The sequence below is a fragment of the Somniosus microcephalus genome, chromosome 8, assembly GCF_052327205.1.
Source record: "Somniosus microcephalus isolate GS21.2 chromosome 8, FLI_Smic_1.0, whole genome shotgun sequence".
NCBI lineage: Eukaryota > Metazoa > Chordata > Chondrichthyes > Squaliformes > Somniosidae > Somniosus > Somniosus microcephalus.
In genome coordinates this window covers 262,766,673-262,786,178 of record NC_140994.1, presented here as the reverse complement: position 1 = coordinate 262,786,178, position 19,506 = coordinate 262,766,673, and the positions used below count along the sequence as shown (strand labels likewise).

At 49.9% G+C, this 19,506-nt stretch overlaps 2 protein-coding genes across 2 annotated transcripts in view; one reads left to right on the top strand and one right to left on the bottom strand.

The window, feature by feature from the left end:
• Window positions 1-6,364, top strand: part of LOC147114360 (myozenin-2) — a 77,222-nt gene extending 70,858 nt beyond the window's left edge. Inside the window, exon 6 of the mRNA XM_085996015.1 lies at window positions 6,199-6,364. Coding sequence (XP_085852141.1) covers window positions 6,199-6,262 — 64 coding nt within the window. The 3' untranslated portion in view covers window positions 6,263-6,364. The remainder of the gene's footprint in view (window positions 1-6,198) is intronic.
• Window positions 1-16,256, bottom strand: part of rbm22 (RNA binding motif protein 22) — a 34,953-nt gene extending 18,697 nt beyond the window's left edge. The window contains exons 1-3 of the mRNA XM_085996013.1: window positions 16,085-16,256; window positions 7,526-7,579; window positions 4,498-4,527 (exon numbers count right to left, since the gene is read on the bottom strand). Of these exons, the coding sequence (XP_085852139.1) occupies window positions 4,498-4,527; window positions 7,526-7,579; window positions 16,085-16,138 (138 nt within the window). The 5' untranslated portion in view covers window positions 16,139-16,256. The remainder of the gene's footprint in view (window positions 1-4,497; window positions 4,528-7,525; window positions 7,580-16,084) is intronic.
• Window positions 16,257-19,506: the final 3,250 nt, after the last annotated feature.

Here is a 19,506-nt window from a genome sequence, read left to right as displayed (position 1 = left end):
AAAAGATTACTGCACAAGATAAAAAATCACGGGATTGGGGGTAATATACTGGCATGGGTGGAAGATTGGCTATCTAACAGAAAACAGAGAGTTGGGATAAATGGTTCGTTCTCGGGCTGGCAATCAGTAACTAGTGGTGTTCCGCAGGGGTCAGTGCTGGGACCCCGACTCTTTACAATCTATATTAATGATTTGGAGGAGGGGACCAAGTGCAACATATCCAAGTTTGCCGACGATACAAAGATGGAAGGGAAAGCAGTGAGTGAGGAGGACATAAAAAACCTGCAAAAGGACATAGACAGGCTAAGTGAGTGGGCATAAATTTGGCAGATGGAATATAATGTTGGAAAGTGTGAGGATATGCACTTTGGTAGAAAAAATCAAAGAGCAAGTTATTATCTAAATGGAGAGAAACTGCAAAGTGCTACAGTACAAAGGGATCTGGGGGTCCTGGTGCATGAAACACAGAAGGTTAGTATGCAGGTACAGCAGGTGATCAGGAAGGCCAATGGAATCTTGGCTTTTATTGCAAGGGGGATGGAGTATAAAAGCAGGGAAGTCTTGCTTCAGTTATACAGGGTACTGGTGAGGCCACACCTGGAATACTGCGTACAGTTTTGGTTTCCATATTTAAGAAAAGATATACTTGCTCTCGAGGCAGTTCAGAAGGTTCACTCGGTTGATTTTGGAGATGAGGGGGTTGACTTATGAGGAAAGGTTGAGTAGGTTGGGACTCTACTCATTGGAATTCAGAAGAATGAGAGGCGATCTTATCGAAACATATAAGATTGTGAGGGGGCTTGATCGGGTGGATGCGGGGAGGATGTTTCCACTGATGGGTGAGACTAGAACTAGGGGGCATAATCTTAGAATAAGGGGCTGCCCTTTCAAAACTGAGATGAGGAGAAACTTCTTCACTCAGAGGGTAGTAAATCTATGGAATTTGCTACCTCAGAGAGTTGTGGAAGCTGCGACATTAAATAAATTTAAAATGGAGATAGACAGTTTCCTAGCAGATAAGGGAATTAGAGGTTACGGGGAGCGGGCAGAGAAGTGGACGTGAGTCTAGGTTCAGATCAGCCATGATCCTATTGAATGGCAGAGCAGGCCCGAGGGGCCGTATGGGCTACTCCTGCTCCTACTTCTTATGTTCTTATTATAAGGCTTTGTGGATTTATTCGGAAAAGAATTTAAGGATGGCATTTTCTGACCAATTTTTGAAGTTGATTAATATACGGTCGTGGCCAACAAATTTTTAGTTTTGAAGCTCATGGTAAAGGAAAGTCTGTACAGTATAACGAAATAATGACAATGTTGTTAGTGTCTTTAATAACTTTAATATCTGTTGCTAAAAACCAATAAAGGTATGATTGTCTGTTACAACGGAATGATCACCATGTTGGAAATATGTTTAATGTGGAAAAAAATCCTTTTTTTAAAAAAAAAAGTCCCTGTCACTGAGCCACACAGGGCAAGGAGGTCTCTCAACAACAGCAACTTGCATTTATATAGCGCCTTTAACGTAGTAAAACTTCCCAAGGTGCTTCACAAGAGCAATTATCGAACAAAATATGACACCGAGCCACAGAAGGAGATTTTGGGCAGATGATCAAAGGTTTGGTCAAAGAGGTCGGTTTGAGGAGCACCTTAAAGGAGGAGAGGCGGAGAGGTTTAGGGAGGGAATTCCAGAGCTTAGGGTCTCGGCAGCTGAAGGCACGGGCGCCAATAGTGGAGCGATGGAAATCGGGGGATGCTCAAGAGGCCAGAATTGGAGGAGCGCAGAGATCGCGGAGGGTTGTGGGGCTGGAGGAGGTTACAGAGATAGGGAGGGGGAGCAGCCATGGCGGGATTTGAAAACCAGGATGAGAATTTTAAAATCGAGGCGTTGCCGGACCGAGAGCCAATGTAGGGGGCGATGGGTCAACGAGGCTTGGTGCGAGTTAGGACACGGGCAGCAGCGTATTGGAGGAGCTCCAGTTTATGGAGGGTGGGAGGCCGGCCGGGAGTGTGTTGGGACAGTCGAGTCTGGAGGTAACAAAGGCATGGATGAAGGTTTCAGCAGCAGATGAGCTGAGGCAGGGGCGGAGTCGGGTGATGTTACGGAGGTGGTCCCAGGTTCGATTCCTAGTCAATCCTGAGATAGCTGATTTCAGCAGTGAAGGGAGGAAAAATCCCACAAAATTCTCAGTCTTTGGTTGCCTGGATGATGCCTGCCACCTTGTGGGTTTGCAATATACTCCTACAATCTGTACTGAAATTCGTCTTATCCAATTCCAGCCACCAGTCGGTGCTGTGTGGAAAAACGATTCTGGCGTTACGTCCCTGCAGTGCCCGTTAGTGGCCGGATGTGCACACAACACATCACTGCAGAAGTTTAGTTAAACTTACAGTCTACCGGCATCTGTTTTCAAAGTTGCTTAATTCTAATGGGGCAGAAATTCCTCCCCAAACGCGTGAGTACGGAAGGGCTACTCACGCGTCTGGCCGGAGGAAATGCCGGTTTTCAGCATGCACAGCGCATGCGCTGAAAACCGGCATTTCCTCTCCTCTAACCCAAGAGGTGAAGAGGCTAGCGCGTGCGCTGTAGGGGGCAGCGCGTGCGTCTTGGATTTCCTCTGTTTTGGGGGATTTCCGCATGTGTAAAGGCCTCCGGTCTTTACGCTTGTAAAAAGCACACGTAAGTATTTATTTTTTACAGATAAGTGGTGTTTTAGTGCAATGTAGAAATTTTTTTTCCCACAGGTTTATTATTTTAAAGAATCTACAATAAGGTAAGTTTAGTTTTAGACCCTTTTTATTAAACATTTATTTTTTTCAAAAAAAAAATTGTTTAAATTATTTTTTTAAACTTATTTATACTTAATTTAATGATTGGGATGTTTTTTAAAATTTTATTTAAAGTTTAAGTAGTGTTTTGGGGTGCAGTACTTCTCATGAGTTTGACAGTTCTTACTCTCAAACTTATGAATGAAGTTTCCCCTCCCCTGATTGGCTGCACAGTGCTCACCTGATCCCAGCCGGCACATCGCACTAACTACGCCGCTGGGTCAGGTTAGCACAGCGCGCCGACATCAGAACCGGGCCACTGACAGGAAACCCACTGCGGGCCAGGTTTCAGATGTCGGCGCGCAGGGTGAGTGCACATCGGGGGCTTGCACGCGCGGCAAGCCCCCGACACCAAGTTCTGGGCCAATGTTTTAATGCCAAAGAAATGGACATGGAACCAGGAGTAGACTGCGCACTAGTGCTGCCACAGCAGAGGTAGAGATCATTGTGAATGGTACAGAATGTATTAAAAGGTTTACATAGTTGGAATTAAAGGGAGGTTGGGAAAGATCCTTCGCGCGATTAAAATGAGGAAAATCTGCTGCAGAAGCAGAGACCAAAAATAGTTTCAGACTAGAACTATGCAGTTCATTGAGGGGCAGGAACATTAAAGGGTACGGGGAGTGAGCAAGAGAGTGGAATTAGACGAGGAGCAAAACATCAGCACAGACTTTAGGCCCTGTTATTCCTGTGTCTGTGCTGGATTATACTGCTAGTTTAATCCCCAGATTAATGTAATCATGGCGGTTAATGTGATTACACAGCAAAACAATTTAAACCATTATTATACCAAATTAGGGACATTAACATACTTCAAAGCTGCAGGACGACAGTTTATCATTGATCATTCATCTGCGAATGATACATAGAAAAATAGGAGCAGGAGTCGGCCATTCGAGCCTGCTCCGCCATTCAATGAGATCATGGCTGATCCTATATCTCAATACAGGAAACTTTGGTTTATCCGGAGGTTAACTGTCCGGAATGCTCGAGCCACCGGCAAAAATCAGGAGCCGTTTCGTTAGGTTTTTTTTTCTTTTCGTTGCTTTTTTTTTCCACCAGTCAGGCTCTGCAAGGTCTCGCTGAAGCTGTTGCTAAGCTACAGAGACACTTGCAAGGTACGGCCGACTGTTTAGAAGCTGTTGCTAAGCAACAGTGTTTGTTGCCGGATACGGAGCTCGAAATCTCCGTATGTTTCAACATTAGCGCTGGTTTGTCCGGCAGTTTTGATGGGACGGCAACAGCTCGGTCCCGTCGGTGCCGGATAGCACAAAGTTTCCTGTATCATATTCCCGCTCTCTCCCCATACCCTTTTGTGCCTAGAAATCTAGCTATCTCCTTCTTAAATATATTCAGTGACTTGGCCTCCACAGCCTTCTGTGGTAGAGAATTCCACAGGTTCACCACCCTCTGAGTGAAGAAATTTCTCCTCATCTCAGTCCTAAATGTCCCACCCCGTATACGGCACAGGAGGCGGCCATTCGGCCCATCGTGCCTGCGCCAACTCTTTTGAAAGAGCTGCCCAAATAGCCTCGCCCCCCCCCCGCCCTTTCCCCAATGAAAGGAAACTCCGAGTCCCGTTACGTGACCTTGTATGCAATCCCGTTCTAATAGCCCAGGGTGAACGGGAGTGCAAGAGACTGTACCTTCGAACCTCGGACACATACGCACCTTGCATTCTTTCCCATATTTTTCTTTTGTCTGAAATCGTAAATAAAAAACAACACATTAGATGCAATTAAAGCCCATCGCAGGGTGCCGACGGCTAGCCTAGCCAATGCTAAGGGCGAGGATAGGATCTCCGTCAGTACCATTCATATTTCATAGAATCGTAGAAAGTTACAGCACGCAAGGAGGCCATTTCGGCCCATCGTGTCCGCGCCAGCCAACAAAGAGCTCTCCAGCCTAATCCCACTTCCCAGCTCTTGGTCCGTAGCCCTGCAGGTTGGAGCGTCCCAAGTGCACATCCAAGTACTTTTTAAATGTGGTTAGGGTTCCTGCCTCTACCACCCTTTCAGGCATTGAGTTCCAGACCCCCCACAACCCTCTGGGTGAAGAAATTTCCCCCCAATTTGCATTAAGAAAGGAAAAGGCCGCCCTGGGTTCGTACCCTGGTCCGCGCTGAGGGAGTTGACTTCACCGTGGGCGAGCGATAGGGGGTGCCACACCTGGCCCAATGCTCCCTGGGTTAGGGAGGGAGGTTGGTGGAGAGAGAAGACAATCCAGAGGTCCCAGGTTTGCGCACTGTCCAGCGGCACATGCCGACTCCGGGCGAAGATGGAATCAGGTTTGGCTGCGGTGCCCACCATAGTCAAATAGCTGTCACTTTCTGGGCTCACACAGCAAGAACGAGTTCCACGGGACAACTGCCGTTTGTACAGATGTATCCCACAGGGAACGAGCACCTTCAGGAAAGGAGGGGACCGAAGCAACTTTTTTTAAAAATAAGAAGGAACTTGCATTTCTAGAACGCCTTTCACGACCTCAGGACGCCCCGAAGTGCTTTACCACCAATGAAGTACTTTTTGAAGTGTAGTCACTGTTGTAATGTAGGAAACGTGACAACCATTTTGCGCACAGCAAGCTCCCACAAACAGCAATGTGATAATGACCAGATAATTTGTTTTAGTGATGTTGATTGAGGGATAAATATTGGTCCCGGGACACCGGGGAGAACTCCCCTGCTCTTCTTCGAAATAGTGGCCGTGGGATCTTTTACGTCCACCCGAGAGAGCAGCCGGTGCCTCGGTTTAATGTTTCATCTGAAAGACGGCACCTCAGTACTGCGCTGGGAGTGTCAGCCTGGATTATGTGCTCAAGTCTCTGGAGTGGGATCCATAAACAAGTACAATCTATTATCATCTGCCTCGCTTTAAATTGGTAACAAAAATGCAGATTAACACCGATCATATACTCGAGAATATTTTATTAACCCTGAAAGTTTTAACAATGCGAACAGGACCCGAGCCCACAAATTCCCAAACCTTGAGTTATTAGAGATTACAGGGGGAGAACCAAGATCCTGCGGGAGTATGGAGATTAGGGCGGGGGGACACCCCCCAGATAAAGAGGAAATGCTGGAAATGGAAATGACCACTCCACTTGTATAGACAGGAGAGACAGTTTGATGTTAACAGCTATTTTTGCAGATGCTGTCTGACCTGCTGTGTGTTTCCTGATTGTCAGAAATCTGAAATACATTCATTTCCGCCCCACTTTAAGAGTCCCACAGAACTGAGCCGATTTGGAAGCAATGGACAACTTTAAACAAGGAGTTAGATCGATGTCAGTTGAGAAGGTGGACTGCGGGAGGGAGGGTGGCTAGACAGAAATAAACAACACTGCTTTAATTATTTTAATTTCCCATCGCAGGGTGGACAAGGAACCAAGTGTTAGGAGATTAAAAAGTGGTGCGAATGGGGCCCACGACAGATGAACCGAACATGGGGCACTGGATAGAATGAGCTTGATGGGGTTGAATGGTCTTTTCTTGCTCTGGACTTTATCGTACGTAATAAATTACATTAAAGTTAAGAAATTTGCATACACACATCCATACCACTTTACCCATATCATACGTCACACGTTCAATGTTATGCTGCTAAATAAGGATTGCCTTGGCTTATAAGGGTCAGCTGTGCCTCCGAGTCAGGAGGTTGTGGGTTCAAGTCCCACTCCAGAGACTTGAGCACAAAAATCCACGCTGACACGCCTACTGCAGTACTGAGGGAGTACTCAGCTCCGATGGACGGGTCACATCGTCCGCATGCCCGATACGAGACTCCCAAAACAAGCGCTCTACTCAGAGCTCCGGCACGGCAAGAGAGCCCCAGGTGGGCAGAGGAAACGCTTCAAGGACACCCTCAAAGCCTCCTTGGAAAAAGTGTAACATCCCCACCGACACCTGGGAATCCCTGGCCCAAGACCGCACAAAGTGGAGGAGAAGCATCCGGGAAGGCGCCAAACACCTCGAGTCTCTTCGCCAGGAGCGAGCGGAAGCCAAGCTCAGGCAGCGCAAGGAGCGCACGTCAACCCAAGCACCCCACCCACCCGCCCCTTCAACCACCGTCTGCCCCACCTGTGACAGAGGCTGTAGGTCCTGCATTGGACTCATCAGTCACCTGAGAACTCATTTTTAATGTGGAAGCAAGTCATCCTTGGTTCCCGAGGGACTGCCTAAGAAGACGACGACTGAGGGAGCGCTGCACTGTCGGAGGTGCCGTCTTTCGGATGAGACGTTAAACCGAGGCCCCGTCCGCTCTCTCGGGTGGACGTAAAAGATCCCACGGCCACTATTTCGAAGAAGAGCAGGGGGAGTTCTCCCCGGTGTCCTGGGGCCAATATTTATCCCTCAACCAACATCACCAAAAGAGATTATCTGGACAATATCACATTGCTGTTTGTGGGACCTTGTGGTGTGCAAACTGGCTGCCGTTGGTTGTAAAGCGCTTTGGGACGTCCTGATGTTGTGAAAAGCGCGACAGAAACGCAGGTTTTTCTTTCTTGTTTTGTAGTGGGTCCCTCAGGTGCATCGGAGGCAGCTTCACATTTCGGTTCACACTCCCACTGATTTCCACATATCTCAGCTTGTTCACTCTAACAGAGCTTGCTGATGTTGTGGTTTAGGATTTATGAGGCAGCAGAACTAAACGCACCCCTTCCCAAACCGCCACGCGTACAAACTCAACAGAGAACTCACCATTCGAATGTACGGGTTTTCTCCCAGGCATGTTTGGCACAGGATTGGAAAATCCTAATCGCACAATAGAAAAAGTGTTAGTGGTATCTCCAGAATAGAACTCGCAACAAAGGGCAGGAAAGATGTTGCATCAAAATAAAGATACAAACACGGGACAAAGTGATCAACAGGAAATGCGGCAAATTCACAACAAGCCCACCGGCCTCTGAAGGAAGAAAGGTAGGCTAATGTTTCAGGGTACGGACCAGTCCTATACCCCAGTGTTATACAGTGACAGACCTGTACCCACCAGTACTGTACCCCAGTGTAATACAGTGACAGACCTGTACCCACCAGTACTGTACCCCAGTGTTATACAGTGACAGACCTGTACCCACCAGTACTGTACCCCAGTGTAATACAGTGACAGACCTGTACCCACCAGTACTGTACCCCAGTGTTATACAGTGACAGACCTGTACCCACCAGTACTGTACCCCAGTGTAATACAGTGACAGACCTGTACCCCAGTGTAATACAGCGACAGACCTGTACTCACCAGTACTGTACCCCAGTGTTATAGTGACAGGCCTGTACCCACCAGTACTGTACCCCAGTGTTATACAGTGACAGACCTGTACCCACCAGTACTGTACCCCAGTGTTATACAGCGACAGACCTGTACTCACCAGTACTGTACCCCAGTGTTATAGTGACAGGCCTGTACCCACCAGTACTGTACCCCAGTGTTATACAGCGACAGACCTGTACTCACCAGTACTGTACCCCAGTGTTATAGTGACAGGCCTGTACCCACCAGTCCTATACCCCAGTGTTATACAGTGAGACCTGTACCCACCAGTACTGTACCCCAGTGTAATACAGTGACAGACCTGTACCCACCAGTACTGTACCCCAGTGTAATACAGTGACAGACCTGTACCCACCAGTACTGTACCCCAGTGTTATACAGTGACAGACCTGTACCCACCAGTACTGTACCCCAGTGTAATACAGTGACAGACCTGTACCCACCAGTACTGTACCCCAGTGTTATACAGTGACAGACCTGTACCCACCAGTACTGTACCCCAGTGTAATACAGTGACAGACCTGTACCCGCGAGTACTGTACCCCAGTGTAATACAGCGACAGACCTGTACTCACCAGTACTGTACCCCAGTGTTATAGTGACAGGCCTGTACCCACCAGTACTGTACCCCAGTGTTATACAGTGACAGACCTGTACCCACCAGTACTGTACCCCAGTGTTATACAGCGACAGACCTGTACTCACCAGTACTGTACCCCAGTGTTAGTGACAGGCCTGTACCCACCAGTACTGTACCCCAGTGTTATACAGTGACAGGCCTGTACCCACCAGTACTGTACCCCAGTGTTATACACTGACAGACCTGTACCCACCAGTACTGTACGCCAGTGTTATAGTGGCAGAACCTGTACCCACCAGTACTGTACCCCAGTGTATAGTGACATACCTGTACCCACCAGTACTGTACCCCAGTGTTATAGTGACAGACCTGTACCCACCAGTACTGTACCCCAGTGTTATAGTGACAGACCTGTACCCACCAGTATGTACCCCAGTGTTATACAGTGACAGACCTGTACCCACCAGTCCTGTACCCCAGTGTTATACAGTGACAGACCTGTACCCACCAGTACTGTACCCCAGTGTTATACAGTGACAGACCTGTACCCACCAGTACTGTACCCGTTATACAGTGACAGACCTGTACCCACCAGTACTGTACCCGTGTTATACAGTGACAGACCTGTACCCACCAGTACTGTACCCCAGTGTTATAGTGACAGACCTGTACCCACCAGTACTGTACCCCAGTGTTATAGTGACAGACCTGTACCCACCAGTATGTACCCCAGTGTTATACAGTGACAGACCTGTACCCACCAGTCCTGTACCCCAGTGTTATACAGTGACAGACCTGTACCCACCAGTACTGTACCCCAGTGTTATACAGTGACAGACCTGTACCCACCAGTCCTGTACCCCAGTGTTATACAGTGACAGACCTGTACCCACCAGTCCTGTACCCCAGTGTTATACAGTGACAGACCTGTACCCACCAGTACTGTACCCGTGTTATACAGTGACAGACCTGTACCCACCAGTACCGTACCCCAGTGTTATACAGTGACAGACCTGTACTCACCAGTACTGTACCCCAGTGTTACACAGTGACAGGCCTGTACCCACCAGTCCTGTACCCCAGTGATATACAGCGACAGACCTGTACCCACCAGTACTGTACCCCAATGTTTTAGTGACAGACCTGTACCCACCAGTACTGTACCCCAGTGTTACAGTGACAAACCTGTACCCACCAGTCGTGTACCCCAGTGTTATACAGCGACAGACCTGTACCCACCAGTACTGTACCCCAGTGTTATAGTGACAGACCTGTACCCACCAGTACTGTACCCCAGTGTTATACAGTGACAGGCCTGTACCCACCAGTACTGTACCCTAGTGTTATACAGTGACAGGCCTGTACACACCAGTACTGTATCCCAGTGTTATACAGTGACAGACCTGTACCCACCAGTCCTGTATCGAAGTGTAAGAGACGGACCTGTACCCACTTGTACTGTACCCCCGTGTTTGTGACAGAGTTGTACCCACCAGTACTGTACCCGTGTTATAGAGACAGACCTGTACCCACCAGTACTGTACCCCAGTGTTATACAGTGACAGACCTGTACCCACCAGTACTGTACCCCAGTGTTATAGTGACAGACCTGTACCCACCAGTACTGTACCCGTGTTATACAGTGACAGGCCTGTACCCACCAGTACTGTACCCGTGTTATACAGCGACAGACCTGTACCCACCAGTACTGTACCCGTTATACAGTGACAGACCTGTACCCACCAGTACTGTACCCGTGTTATAGTGACAGACCTGTACCCACCAGTACTGTACCCCAGTGTTATACAGTGACAGGCCTGTACCCACCAGTACTGTACCCCAGTCATATAGTGACAGGCCTGTACCCACCAGTACTGTACCCCAGTGTTATACAGTGACAGGCCTGTACCCACCAGTACTGTACCCCAGTGTTATACAGTGACAGACCTGTACCCACCAGTACCGTACCCCAGTGTTATACAGTGGCAGAACCTGTACCCACCAGTACTGTACCCCAGTGTTATACAGTGACAGACCTGTACCCACCAGTCCTGTACCCCAGTGTTATACAGTGACAGACCTGTACCCACCAGTACTGTACCCCAGTGTTATACAGTGACAGACCTGTACCCACCAGTACTGTACCCTAGTGTTATAGTGACAGGCCTGTACCCACCAGAACTGTACCCCAGTGTTATACAGTGACGGACCTGTACCCACCAGTACTGTACCCGTTATACAGCGACAGACCTGTACCCACCAGTACTGTACCCGTTATACAGTGACAGACCTGTACCCACCAGTACTGTACCCGTGTTATAGTGACAGGCCTGTACCCACCAGTACTGTACCCCAGTGTTATACAGTGACAGACCTGTACTCACCAGTACTGTATCCCAGTGTCATACAGTGACAGGCCTGTACCCACCAGTACTGTACCCCAGTGTTATACAGTGACAGACCTGTACCCACCAGTACTGTACCCCAGTGTTATACAGTGACAGACCTGTACCCACCAGTACTGCACCCGTGTTATAGAGACAGACCTGTACCCACCAGTACTGCACCCGTGTTATAGAGACAGACCTGTACCCACCAGTACTGTACCCCAGTGTTATACAGTGACAGACCTGTACCCAACAGTACTGTACCCCAGTGTTATACAGTGACAGGCCTGTACCCACCAGTCCTGTACCCCAGTGTTATACAGTGACAGACCTGTACCCACCAGTACTGTACCCCAGTGTTATGCAGAGACAGACCTGTACCCACCAGTACTGTACCCCAGTGTTATACAGTGACAGGCCTGTACCCACCAGTACTGTACCCCAGTGATATAGTGACAGGCCTGTACCCACCAGTACTGTACCCCAGTGTTATACAGTGACGGACCTGTACCCACCAGTACTGTACCCCAGTGTTATAGTGACAGGCCTGTACCCACCAGTACTGTACCCCAGTGTTATACAGTGACAGGCCTGTACACACCAGTACTGTATCCCAGTGTTATACAGTGACAGACCTATACCCACCAGTCCTGTATCGAAGTGTAAGAGACGGACCTGTACCCACCTGTACTGTACCCGTGTTATACAGTGACAGGTCTGTACCCACCAGTACTGTACCCCAATGTTATACAGTGACAGACCTGTACCCACCAGTACTGTACCCCAATGTTATACAGTGACAGACCTGTACCCACCAGTGCTGTACTCCAGTGTTATACAGTGACAGACCTATACCCACCAGTACTGTACCCGTTATACAGTGACAGACCTGTACCCACCAGTACTGTACCCCAGTGTTATACAGTGACAGACCTGTACCCACCAGTACTGTACCCCCATGTTAGTGACAGAGTTGTACCCACCAGTACTGTACCCCAGTGTTATACAGTGACAGGCCTGTACCCACCAGTACTGCACCCGTGTTATAGAGACAGACCTGTACCCACCAGTACTGCACCCGTGTTATAGAGACAGACCTGTACCCACCAGTACTGTACCAGTTATACAGTGACAGACCTGTGCCCACCAGAACTGTACCAGTGTTATACAGTGACAGGCCTGTACCCACCAGTGGTGTACCTGTGTTATACAGTGACAGACCTGTACCCACCAGTACTGTACCCCAGTGTTATCGTGACAGACCTGTACCCACCAGTATGGTACCCCAGTGTTATACAGTGACAGACCTGTACACACCAGTACTGTACCCCAGTGTTATACAGTGACAGACCTGTACCCACCAGTACTGTACCCCAGTGTTATACAGTGACAGACCTGTACCCACCAGTACTGCACCCCCGTGTTATACAGTGACAGACCTGTACCCACCAGTACTGTACCCCCGTGTTATACAGTGACAGACCTGTACCCACCAGTACAGTATCCCAGTGTTATACAGTGACAGACCTGTACACACCAGTACTGTACCCCGGTGTTATACAGCGACAGACCTGTACCCACCAGTACTGTACCCGTGTTTCCAGCGACAGACCTGTACCCACCAGTCCTGTACCCAAGTGTTTTCCAGCGACAGACCTGTACCCACCAGTCCTGTACCCCAGTGTTAGTGACAGACCTGTACCCACCAGTACTGTACCCATGTTATACACTGACAGACCTGTACCCACCAGTACTGTACCCCAGTGTTATACAGCAACAGACCTGTACCCACCAGTACTGTACCCCAGTGTTATACAGTGACAAACCTGTACCCACCAGTACTGTACCCCAGTGTTATAGTGACAGGCCTGTACCCACCAGTACTGTACCCGTGTTATACAGTGACAGACCTGTACCCACCAGTACTGTACCCCAGTGTTATAGTGACAGACCTGTACCCACCAGTCCTGTACCCCAGTGTTATACAGCGACAGACCTGTACCCACCAGTACTGTACCCCAATGTTTTAGTGACAGACCTGTACCCACCAGTACTGTACCCCAGTGTTATACAGTGACAGACCTGTACCCACCAGTACGGTACCCCAGTGTTAGTGACAAACCTGTACCCACCAGTCGTGTACCCCAGTGTTATACAGTGACAGACCTGTACCCAGCAGTACTGCACCCCAGTGTTATACAGTGACAGACCTGTACCCACCAGTACTGTACCCTAGTGTTATACAGTGACAGGCCTGTACAGACCAGTACTGTATCCCAGTGTTATACAGTGACAGACCTGTCCCCACCAGTACTGTACCCTAGTGTTATACAGTGACAGGCCTGTACACACCAGTACTGTATCCCAGTGTTATTCAGTGACAGGCCTGCACACACCAGTCCTGTATCGAAGTGTAAGAGACGGACCTGTACCCACTTGTACTGTACCCCCATGTTAGTGACAGAGTTGTACCCACCAGTACTGTACCCGTGTTATAGAGACAGACCTGTACCCACCAGTACTGTACCCCAGTGTTATAGTGACAGACCTGTACCCACCAGTACTGTACCCGTGTTATACAGTGACAGTCCTGTACCCACCAGTACGGTACCCCAGTGTTGTACAGTGACAGACCTGTACCCACCAGTACTGTACCCTAGTGTTATACAGTGACAGACCTGTACCCACCAGTACTGTACCCCAGAGTTACACAGTGACAGACCTGTACCCACCAGTCCTGTATCTAAGTGTAAGAGACAGACCTGTACTCACCAGTACTGTACCCCAGTGTTATAGTGACAGACCTGTACCCACCAGTACTGTACCCGTGTTATGCAGTAACAGGCCTGTACCCACCAGTACTGTACCCCAGTGTCATACAGTGACAGGCCTGTACCCACCAGTACTGCACCCCAATGTTATACAGTGACAGACCTGTACCCACCAGTACTGTACCCCAGTGTTATACAGCGACAGACCTGTACCCACCAGTTCTGTACCCGTGTTATACAGTGACAGATGTGTACCCACCAGTACTGTACCCCAGTGTTACAGTGACAGACCTGTACCCACCAGTCCTGTACCCCAGTGTTATACAGTGACAGACCTGTATCCACCAGTCCTGTACCCCAGTGTTACAGTGACAGACCTGTATCCACCAGTACTGTACCCCAGTGTTATGCAGTGACAGACCTGTAGCCACCAGTACTGTACCCCAGTGTTATACAGTGACAGACCTGTACCCACCAGTACTGTACCCCAGTGTTATGCAGTGACAGACCTGTAGCCACCAGTACTGTACCCCAGTGTTATACTGTGACAGACCTGTACCCACCAGTACTGTGCTCTGTCCACACACAAGCCAAGTTTGATGGACGATACTATCTGCATCCACAGATTTACTGACAAACATCAGGCTCACACTAGCTCTCCTGAACCAGACACCCACAAAGACAGCTAACAGCAGTTGGGGCAGGGCACCAGGAGAGAGGGAGAGAATAGAGAGACAGCAAGAGAGAGAGAGAAGAGACAGACAGACAGAATAAAGAGAGAGAGAGAAAATAGAGAGAGAGAGATCAGGAGGCGCAATATAAGGCTACGGTGAGATTTAATAGGTGTTTATGATCATTATTAAGAGTTTTGAGCGTAGATAGGGAGGAACTGTTTCCACTGGGTCGGGAACCAGAGGACACAGATTTAAGGTAACTGACAAAAACTCCAGGGGCGAGATGTGGAGATCTGTCAGTGCTCAAGACAACTACGTCATGCAGTTATTACACGCGAGCAATTCTGACTATCATTGATACGAAGCTTAAAAGCGATTGCATTTGCAGCCTGTAAAGGTAGATTGAGAAGAACTGAAAGGGCCAGGCTGACCATCCCCCAAACTCCAAGGGTTAAATTACGAGGAGAGATTACACAAACTAAATTCCCTAGAATTTAGAAGGTTAAGGGGTGATCTGATCGAAGTTTTCGGGATATTAAGGGGAACAGGTAGTTTCTCTCTGCTACCCTATTTCCGCTGGTTGGGGATTCTAGGACTAGGGGGCAGAGTCTAAAAATTAGAGCCAGACCTTTCAGGAGTGAAATTAGGAAACACTTCTACACACAAAGGGTGGTAGAAGTTTGGAACTCTCTTCCGCAAACGGCAATTGGTGCTTGATCAATTGTTAATTTTAATCTATGTGATTGATAGCCTTTTGTTAACCAAAGGTATTAAGGGATATGGGGCAAAGGAGGGTATATGGAGTTAGGTCGTAGATCAGCCATGATCTCATTACCTAAGGAAGGATATACTTGCCACAGAGGGAGTGCAACGAAGGTTCACCAGACTGATTCCTGGGATGGGGGGATTGTCCTATGAGGAGAGATTGAGTAGACTAGGCCTATATTCTCTAGAGTTTAGAAGAATGAGAGGTGATCTCGCTGAAACATACAAAATTCTTACAGGGCTTGACAGGGTAGATGCAGGGAGGATGTTTCCCCCTGGCTGGGGAGTCTAGAACCAGGGGTCACAGTCTCAGAATAAGGGGTCGGCCAGTTAGGACTGAGATGAGGAGGAATTTCTTCACTCAGAGGGTGGTGAATCTTTGGAATTCTCTGCCCCAGAGGGCTGTGGAGGCTCAGTCCTTGAGTATATCTAAGATAGAGAGCGATAGATTTTTGAATATTAAGGGAATCGAGGGATATGGGGATAGTGCAAGAAAGTGGAGATGAGGTCGAAGATCAGCCATGATCTTATTGAATGGAGCAGGCTCGAGGGGCCGAAGGGCCAATCCCGCTCCTGTAAACTCCACCTGAGGTTTTTGTGGCTCGATATCGGGGATTGTCCGACAGCAACGGCCGCGCTTCACAAGCGGCCTCAGTGGCGGGGAGCCGGCCCGGAGCTGGAGCTGGGGCAAGGCCGAATCTCCCTCGCTCAGGACCCGCTCCGGCTCACTGCCCGAGCCCGGGGATCCCCCCTCACCGCCCCCGGGCCTCCCTCACCGCCCCCGGGCCCGGACCCCCGCCGCTCTCCTCACCGCGTCCTCCCAGTTCTGCCGGTTGTAGGTGTTCGCGCCGAGCGAGGTGGCCATTCCTCCCGGCTACTCCTCCACTATCCCGCCATGCACCATTCCTCCCGGCTACTCCTCCACTATCCCGCCATGCACCATTCCTCCCGGCTACTCCTCCACTATCCCGCCATGCACCATTCCTCCCGGCTACTCCTCCACTATCCCGCCATGCACTATTCCGCCCGGCTACTCCTCCACTATCCCGCCATGCACTATTGCTCCCGGCTACTCCTCCACTATCCCGCCATGCACCACTCATCCCGGGTCGCTCCTCCACTATCCCGCTATGCACCACTCCTCCCGGCTCGCTCCTCCACAGTCCCGCCATGCATCACTCCTCCCGGCTCGCTCCTCCAATATCCCGCCATGCACCACCCATCCTCTGCGGGGCGGAAATGGGCGCCGAGTGACCAACGGTGCCGCGGGTATTCGGTCCGCCACCTTTGTGGTATTTTTGTTCCGAGGCCGCTTTGTGTTTGTCTCCGAACCAGCGACCCTGTGAAGAAATTCCTCCTCAGCTCAGTCCTGAATGGCCGACCTATCCTGAGACTGTGGCCCTGGTTCGAGAGTCTCCAGCCAGGGGAACAATCTCTCAGAATCTACCCGGTGAATCCGCCTTTTAGTTTCCCTTCTCGTTTTAAATACCTCTTAATGTCTCTTCATTTCTCTTTTGTTCTCTCCCAGCCCGGCCTTTCAATCTATTTCATTTCCTGTGCTTCTTTAGTCTTGACAAAGGGTTTTCACCCAAAACGTTGACTCTATTTTCTCTCCACGGATGTTGCCTGGCCTGCTGAGTTTTTCCAGCATTTTCTGTTGTTATTTCGGATCCCCCTCAGAATCTTGTTTAATGCAGCACCGGTTATAATCAGAATGGGCAGCAGGTGGCGACACCGAGCCACTCTTCTTAGGCAGTCCCTCGGAACCGAGGATGACTTGCTTCCACATTAAAAATGAGTTCACAGGTGACTGATGAGTCCAATGCGGGACCTACAGTCTCTGTCACAGGTGGGGCAGACGGTGGTCGAAGGGGCGGGCGGGCGGGTGGGTGGGGTGCTTGGGTTGACGTGCGCTCCTTGCGCTTGGCTTCCGCTTGCTCCCGGCGAAGAGACTCGAGGTGTTTGGCGCCTTCCCGGATGCTTCTCCTCCACTTTGTGCGGTCTTGGGCCGGGGATTCCCAGGTGTCGGTGGGGATGTTGTACCTTTCCAAGGAGGCTTTGAGGGTGTCCTTGAAGCGTTTCCTCTGCCCACCTGGGGTTCTCTTACTGTGCCGGAGCTCCAAGTAGAGCGCTTGTTTTGGGAGTCTCGTATCGGGCATGCGGACAATGTGACCCGTCCATCAGAGCTGATCGAGCGTGGTCAGATCTTCGATGCTGGGGATGTTGGCCTGAGCAAGAACACGGACGTTGGTGCGCCTATCCTGCCAATGGATTTGCAGGATCTTGTAGAGGCAGCATTGGTGGTACCTCTCCAGTGCTTTGAGGTGCCTGCTGTACATGGTCCATGTCTCTGAGGCATACAGCAGGGCGGGTATCACTACTGCTCTGTAGACCATGAGCTTAGTGCCGGGTTTGAAGTCCTGGTCTTCAAACACTCTCTTCCCCAGGCGACCAAAGGCCGCACTGGCACACTGAAGGCGGTGTTGGACTTCGTCGTCAACGTCTGCCCTTGTTGACAGTAGGCTCCCGAAGTATGGAAAGTGGTCCACGTTGTCCAAGGCCTTGTCGTGGATTTTGATAATCGGGGGGCAGCACTGTGTGGCGGGGGCAGGTTGGTAGAGGACCTTTGTCTTACGGATGTTTAGTGTAAGGCCTATGCTCTCATACGCTTCGGTGAAGGTGTTGACGATGGTTTGGAGTTCGACCTCAGAGTGTACGCAGACACAAGCGTCGTCTGCATAATGTAATTTGACGACAGAGGATGGGACGACCTTGGATCTGGACTGGAGGCGACGGAGGTTGAATAGTTTCCCATTTGTTCTAAAAATTAGCTCCACTCCAGCGGGGAGCTTACCGAGGGTGAGATGGAGCATTGCAGCAAGGAAGATCGAGAAGAGCGTTGGTGCAATGACACAGCCTTGCTTGACTCCAATCCGTACGCGAATTGGGTCTGTGGTGGAACCGTTGGTCAGGATCACGGCTTGCATGTCGTCGTGAAGCAGGCGGAGGATGGTGATAAACTTTTGAGGGCAGCCGAATTTGAGGACAGGGAGCCACTCCAGCGACCTCTGACCTGGCAGTTTGACACCAGTTGCATTTATATAGTGCCTTTAATGTAGTAAAACGTCCCAAGCCCCTTCACAGGAGTGATTATCAAACACAATTTGACACCGAGCCACATAAGGAAATATTAGGGCAGGTGAGCAAAAGCTTGGTCAAAGAGGTGGGTTTTAAGGAACGTCTTAAAGGAGGAGAGAGGGGTAGCGAGGCGGAGAGGTTTAGGGAGGGAATTCCAGAGCTTATGGCCCAGGCAGCTGAAGGCACAGCCACCAATGGTTGAGCAATTAAAATCAGGGATGCGGAAGAGGCCACAATTGGAGGAGCGCAGATATCTCGGGGGGGGGGGGGGGGGTTGTGGGGCTGGAGGAGATTACAGAGATAGGGAGGGGCGAGGCCAGGGAGGGATTTGAAAACAAGGATGAGAATTTTGAAATTGAGGCGTTGCTTAACCGGGAGCCAATGTAGGTCAGCGAGCACAGGGGGTGAATGACGAACGGACTTGGTGCAAGTTAGGACACGGGGCAGTGAGCACGGCAGGAGGGGGGTGGGGGGAGATGGGTGAACGGGACTTGGTGCGAGTTAGGACACGGGCAGCCGAGTTTCAGATGAGTCTCAGACCTGACCTGGTCTCCCCAAGTGACACTGCTGCTCGAGTTAGAAGGGTTGATAGGAAGGCCTCGCGCTACAACGCCGGACTGACTCGCCGATTTCTCCGCCCCCAATTCAGCTTTCAACACTCCGGAAGAGAAGTTTTAACACCCACTATTTTATTTAATAGTTAAAAGTGGCGAGTGGAACATGGAAGCGAATACGGATGGGCTGGACTAAAAGAAAAACTTACCGAGATAAAGACTGCTGTAAAAGTCAGTGCCTCGCAACGAGACTTGTCTAAGTGTTCAAATGGTGTCCAACAGCATGAACCTGAACTGACTGCGCAGGCACATTCTTTGTATCGCTGATACTATTCCACTCGTCTCAATATACAGAGGAGACTTCTGATGTTTATGGGATACTGGAGCACCCCTTGCAACCTTCTTGCAGACCAATAGGGGTCTGTAGACCCCCGATTAAGAACCCCTGATCTACAAGATGCACTGCAGCAACTCGCCAAAGCTTCTTCGGCAGCACCTCCCAAACCCGCGACCTCTTCTACCTAGAAGGACAAGGGCAGCA